The 7,024-nt window shown below is 42.9% G+C and overlaps 1 protein-coding gene across 2 annotated transcripts in view; it reads right to left on the reverse strand.

The window, feature by feature from the left end:
* Window positions 1-252: 252 nt before the first annotated feature.
* The window catches only part of LOC106605866 (zinc finger protein 574), a 34,100-nt gene continuing 27,328 nt past the window's right edge, over window positions 253-7,024 (reverse strand). For both annotated transcript variants that reach the window (XM_045718721.2, XM_045718722.2), the window contains exons 9-10: window positions 2,633-2,920; window positions 253-1,399 (exon numbers count right to left, since the gene is read on the reverse strand). In XM_045718721.2, the coding sequence (XP_045574677.2) occupies window positions 803-1,399; window positions 2,633-2,920 (885 nt within the window). In that variant the 3' untranslated portion in view covers window positions 253-802. The remainder of the gene's footprint in view (window positions 1,400-2,632; window positions 2,921-7,024) is intronic.

Raw genomic sequence — 7,024 nt, forward strand, 5'->3', positions numbered from 1 at the left:
AACATTGAAACAAATATCCTGGGTAATTACATGACTTGTATGGGGATCTCTCATATTGCTGTCCTCCTGAGCTCTGCCTCAGTGACTCGGTGGGTACCTGTGTCAGAAAGTCTATATTGATGATGTCAAGCGAGAGCGTTGTGGATTTACAGTGGGGCCCATAAAGGCCATCCTATCTGATGTGTGAGATGTTTCATGGTGAGGCCCATATGTCATCCTCCTTATAAAATGATAGAAGCGTTGGAGAAACGGTGAAAGCTGAAGCCTTTTATTAAAAAGAAAACAGAGGACATTTTATGGGCGACTCAAGTCCAACCCTGATAAAACTCACTCTAAATAATATTGACGGTACACACTCTGGGAACACTTTTACAATCAGCTTTTCCTTCAACTTCTCATTGTAAACAGGATAAATGCTTTACCATACAACTGCTGCTTGCTTCACTGGCTTCGCTGTACGATGTCAACATTTAAAATCAATTCTGCTCTTCTAAACTAAGAAGCATCTCTCAAAGCTTAAGGGCCACACATCCAATCCTTCACTAAACTCTGTCAAAATCAATTAATATGTAGATCATTCAAGTAAATGAAACAATATTTCGGACCATTTAACAAGAATAGCCCCGGCACTGAGGAAACAGCAAAAACTATACATCTTGATTTAACTCAACACTATTTATTTTTTATTTCACCTTTACTAACTGAAAATCCTACCATCTTTCAGTCGAACTCTGTCTCAGTCTCTAATACATTCTATCACAAACCATCTCCTTTCTACCCTCTTCCTCCTCTACAGTCTCCTCTATGAGATGGTCTCCTCTAGGATGAACTCTATGGTGTGTGGTACATCCTGTCCCTCTACCACAGTGACCGAGGGGATCTCATGTCCCTCCATGATGGCTGACAGGGAGGGGACAGAGATGGCCTGACCACCCAAGAACACCACCTGGGAGGACCCAGCCTGCCCAGAGAACATAGCCCCAGAGGAGTGCTCTGAGACGGGCACGGCCGGCACCATCCCCCCCTCTGTGGTTCCATCCGCCTGGACCAGCAGAATGGTCTGCACCGCCGACTCCCCCTCGCCACCTGATCCCGTCCCTGTAGACAAGAGCACCCTCGCATCTTCCACCTCTGCGTCGTTGGCCGTGGTTCCATCCGTTCCGTCATCGTGGAGACGGATGTGTTTGTCGAGGTTGGAGCGTGAGCGGAAGGCTGAGGGGCAGCGATGGCAGGTGTAGGGCGTCTCTCCGCTGTGGATGCGGGCGTGCTCAGTAAGACGGCCGGCCACACTGAAGGCTTTACCACACACCCAGCAGCAGAAGGGCCGCAGGCCGCTGTGGATACGCTCATGGTCCTTGAGGTGGGGCAGCTGGCGGAAACTCTTCCCACACGTAGAACACTGAGAGAGGAGGAGGAGGGGACATGTGGGGGAGAGACAGGGCAGCGAGTGGGAGGAGGGGAAAGAGTGAAGAAAGGGGGAGAGGAGTGAGTGAAGAGAGGCAGAGAGTGAACGGAAAGAAAGAGGGAGGAGAAGTTGAAGAGGAGGAAGAAGAGTGGCGGGGAGAAGGATGGGTAGGGTCGGAAAACATAATGAGAGAACAAGGACAAGAGGAGAAGAGCGGACATTAAAATTCATAGATTTCATATCTTGAAAACTGAAAAATATTTTCTGAAACACTTCTCCAAATTTGTAGACACAGCACTTCTGGCTGAAGATGGAGAAGAATAGGAGGGGTAGAAAAACAATGTGTGAGAAGAGAGAGAGAGCGAGAGAGATCTAGGGAGGGCAGAGGACAATGGTAGGTAGAGATAAAGAACAGAAAGAGGGACACAGGGGACTGAACAGAAAAAAAGAAGCTGACAGAACAGAGCTGCACTACTACTGAAGGACATTCATCTTTTTCCACACAGCAGTGTTACCTGCCTGTCTGTCATACTGAATGACCAGAGACAACGCCTACCATTAGTAGAACCAGAGGGACATTCTCACCAGTACCTTTACAGCTTGGACTGCATTTTATTGAACTATAGAAGCCTGGGGCTGTTCTACCACAAATTGTGCCACAGTGAGCAGAGAGGCTGGTTGGTCCTGTGTTTAGGGCCTTCCTGCCTTTCCGGGCGGTGCCCAGTGGCGCTGGGTCCCAGAATAGTAACACAGAGGGGAGATGGTAGGCTCTAACTCAGCCCCACTCATTAATCATAGGAAGTGTAGAGGGAGGGAGGACACCAGCGGGCATAATACACTGGGGTGACCACAACCACAGCTTGTATTTTTTAGATGAGATGATTAGATGAGTTTATTAGTATCCATATTTACAACTGTAACAAAGATACATTTCCATTGGGGGGTGGGGCAGGGTGAATGTCCATTGGGGGAGCAGCAGGGGGGAAGTGAGAAGTGAATGAAATAATAATAAAAGTAACCACAGGCAGAACCACGACCAAAGTCTTGTCCGGACAGCCTTTTCGGCTTCTGCTAAAAAATGTGACAATCTAATTGATCCCTTGTAGTAGACTGTGTTTTAAATCACTTCAGAACAAGACACACCATAACGAACGTCAGTCGTGTGCAGTAGATAACCCACCACACACACACAAACAATCAATCATCTCCACCTCCCCACCCCCTTACCTCAAAGGGCCTCTCATCGGTGTGGATCCTCATGTGGACGTTGAAGGTGGAGGTGTAGGCAAAGTCCTTCCCACAGATCTGGCAGTGGAACCTCTTGGAGCCGCGGCCCTTCCCCAGAGTCCCCTGGCAGTGGGCCACAATGTGCTCCCCCAGGGCAGAGCTGGAGGCGAAGCGCCGTCTGCAGGGGGACAGAGGGCAGCGCAGGGGGGTCTGACCCGTATGGGAGAGCCGATGGAGGTCCAGACTCTCCTGGGTCATACAGCAATGACCACACATATCACACTCCACCTGGATGGCCGGAGAGAGAGAGGGACACATGTATAAGGAATAACTAGTGAAGAATAGATGAAAGGATCCTACTATTACAGTATCTATGTCTATAAGGTACAGCATCAGTAGAGTAAGATTCTACTATTACAGTATCCATGTCTATAAGGTACAGTATCTGTAGAGTAAGATTCTACTATTACAGTATCCATGCCTATAAGGTACAGTATCTGTAGAGTAGGATTCTACTATTACAGTATCTATGTCTATAAGGTATAACTAGTGTAGAGTAAGATTCTACTATTACAGTATCTATGTCTATAAGGTATAACTAGTGTAGAGTATGATTCTACTATTACAGTATCTATGTCTATAAGGTACAGTATCTGTAGAGTAGGATTCTACTATTACAGTATCCATGTCTATAAGGTACAGTATCTGTAGAGTAAGATTCTACTATTACAGTATCTATGTCTATAAGGTACAGTATCTGTAGAGTAAGATTCTACTATTACAGTATCCATGTCTATAAGGTACAGTATCTGTAGAGTAAGATTCTACTATTACAGTATCTATGTCTATAAGGTATAACTAGTGTAGAGTAATATCCTACTATTACAGTATCTATGTCTATTCAGTGCCTTCACATATTCACACCCCTTGACTTTTTCCACATTTTGTTGCGTTACAAAGTGGAATTAAAATGGATATAATTGCATAATGAACATTTGTATAAAAAAAAAATATATATAATAATAATATGAAAAACTAATATATCTTGATTTGATAATTATTCAACCCCCTGAGTCAATACATGTTAGAATCACCTTGGGCAGCGATTAAAGCTTTGAGTCTTTCTGGGTAAGTCTCTAAGACCTTTCTACACTTGGATTGTGAAACATTTGCCCATTATTCTTTTCAAAATTATTCAAGCTCTGTCAAATTGGTTGTTGATCATTGCTAGACAACCATTTTCAGGTCTTTCCATAGATTTTCAAGCAGATTTAAGTCAAAATTAACTCAGCCACTCAGGAATATTCACTTCTTGGTAAGCAACTCCAGTGTAGCTTTGGCCTTGTGTTTTAAGGTTCCTGTCTTGCTGAAAGATGAATGAATCTCCCAGTGTCTGGTGGAAAGCAGACTGAACTATGAATAATGGATGTCAAAACGACATCTTTAACCAAAGATCAATATTTTTTCAAATACAGTAAAACAACGTCAATTTGCTTTGACTGTTCTATGTGTACATGTGCATTGGCACAGTGGCGACCCGTCATTCAGGGCAGGTGGGACAGAGCCTGTTTAGCTATAAAAAATTAATTGGTTTGTTTTTTGTTGCCTGTTTTGCATGTTATTTTTGCATTAACACGTGTCACATATCAGTTTGCAAAACAAAGTAAAAAAACATGTAAATTACCTTTTTTTGTAAATGAGTTAATAAAGCCACATACAAACATGGTCTCTTATTTGCTTTCTTGAGTAATGCAGCTCCAAAATGCAGGTGTTTCAGCCTAACACAGTGCTTTATGTGGTGGAGGGGCAGCTGGTGGAAAATACAGAGCGTAGGGGTCGGTAATCTTCTCCAGTTGCACCGTGATTGGCTCAGTGTTCTGTCACTCATGGGGACACCACGTCATGGCAAAATCTACAGGGAGAGCTTGAAAGATCAAGCCCCCTTGGGTACTGCCATAGATTGACATTATAAGTACCCATCCAAGAAGGCTCAAAGTCATTGGCCACAGATAAAATTACGTCAAATCACGTTATATGACTGATCATGTCAACATCATACTTTCAAAATCTTAGCTAGCAAGCTAGACAAGCAGTCATGGTCATGAATCACGTCAACCATTTAATGGCAAATCTTTTTCAATCCTTGTCATATGAAGAGAAATTATAGATAAAACGTATCGGTGCTCATCGGCCATTGGACGTAAACATTACACAACAAGTTGGAAATCACAAATTCAACAATGAGTGGTTTGGAAGGAATCAGTGGCTAACTGCAAGCGTTGCAAAGCAATCCCTATTTTGCTTCCCCTGCAGGCTATTCCGTGGAGAGGGTGTGTGGTCCAAGTCTGAGATTAAGGGTCTCTTTCCCAAGCTTAAAAGGATAAAAATTCACACGCAACACCATAAGCCAGAAAAGGTTGGATACATTGGCCATGCTGTCAAGCCAGCATGACTTCTGCCGATTTGAACGGAACTGGGAAATCTCAGACTTCATGAGTTCAAGACAATTGGGAACTCTGAAAAAAATGTGCTCCGACTAGGAAAATACGTTTTGAACGGTCAACCAAATCGGAATTCCAAGTCGGGAACTTGGAAAAGTCAGGAAATTAAAAAGTGAATTGCTTTGCCACATTTTTTTCAGTATTACTTTACTGCCTTGTTGCAAAAAGGATGCATGCTTTGGAATCTTTTTATTCTGTACAGGGGTCTTTCTTTTCACTCTGTCAATTAGGTTAGTATTGTAGAGTAAATAAAATGTTGTTGATCCATCCTCAGTTCTCCGATCGCAGTCATTAAACTCTGTAACTGTTTTAAAGTCACAATTGAACTCATGGTGAAATCCCTGAGCAGTTTCCTTCCTCTCTGCCAACTGAGTTCGGAAAGACACCTGAACAAATTCTTATTTACAATGACGGCCTACCGTGGAACAGTGGGTTAACTGCCTTGTTCAATGGCAGAATGACAGATTTTTACCTTGTCAGCTCGGGGATTCGATCCAGCAACCTTTTGGGTTCCTGGCCCAACTGTCTAACCACTAGGCTACCTGCTGCCCCAATTGATACACCATCCAAAGTGTAATTAATAACTTCACTATGCTAAAAGGGATATTCAGTGTTGCTTTTTTTCCATTTTTACCCATCTACGAATAGGTGCCCTTCTTTGCAATGCATTGGAAAACCTCTCTGGTATTTGTGGTTGAATTTGTGTTTGAAATGTACTGCTCGACTGAGGGACCTTACAGAGAAGTCCTTGCAACTTATGTAACATGTTAAGCACATTTTTACACCTGAACTTATTTAGGGGTTGAAAACTTATTGACTCAAGACATTTCAGCTTTTCATTTGTAATTACTTTGTTTGAAATGTCAAAACACTTTGATATTATGTGTATTGAGTGTAGGCCAGTGACAATTTAAAAAAAATGTAATATATTTTAACAAAGCTAAATGTGTGAAAAGTCAAGGGGTGTGAATACTTTCTGAAGGCACTATAAGGTATAACTAGTTAAGAGTATGAGCCTACTATTACAGTAGCCATGTATATTTAAGCAAAAAGGCACGAAGGGGTGTGGCATACGGTCAATACACCATGGCTATGGGCTGTTCTTATGCACGACCCATCGCGGAATGACTGGACACAGCCCTTAGCCGTGGTATATTGGCCATATACCACAAACCCCAGAGGTGCCTTATTGCTATTATAAACTGGTTACCAACATAATTAGAGCAGTAAAAATAAATGTTTTGTCATACCTGTGGTATACGATCTAATTACATTGGTAACCAGTTTATAATAGCAATAAAGGCACCTCGGGGGTTTGTGATATATTGCGTTGCGTCGTGCCTAAGAACAGCCCTTACCAATGGTATATTGGCCATATACCACACCCCCGCGGGCCTTATTGCTTAATTATACAAAGGGTGGGTCTTATCCTGAATGCTGACAGGTTAAAACCACATTCCATCCGGTGTCTATTCTACAAGTTACCACCGGCTAAATTTATGATACTATTACAGAAGCCATGTAAGGCACAACTAGTGTAGAGTAGGATCCTACTATTACAGTAGCCATATACACTGCTCCAAAAAATAAAGGGAACACTTAAACAACACAATGTAACTCCAAGTCAATCACACTTCTGTGAAATCAAACTGTCCACTTAGGAAGCAACACGGATTGACAATAAATTTCACATGCTGTTGTGCAAATGGAATAGACAACAGGTGGAAATTATAGGCAATTAGCAAGACATCCCCAATAAAGGAGTGGTTCTGCAGGTGGGGACCACAGACCACTTCTCAGTTCCTATGCTTCCTGACTGATGTTTTGGTCACTTTTGAATGCTGGCGGTGCTTTCACTCTAGTGGTAGCATGAGACGGAGTCTACAACCCA

Source organism: Salmo salar, chromosome 05 (assembly GCF_965601325.2).
Source record: "Salmo salar chromosome 05, fSalSal1, whole genome shotgun sequence".
NCBI lineage: Eukaryota > Metazoa > Chordata > Actinopteri > Salmoniformes > Salmonidae > Salmo > Salmo salar.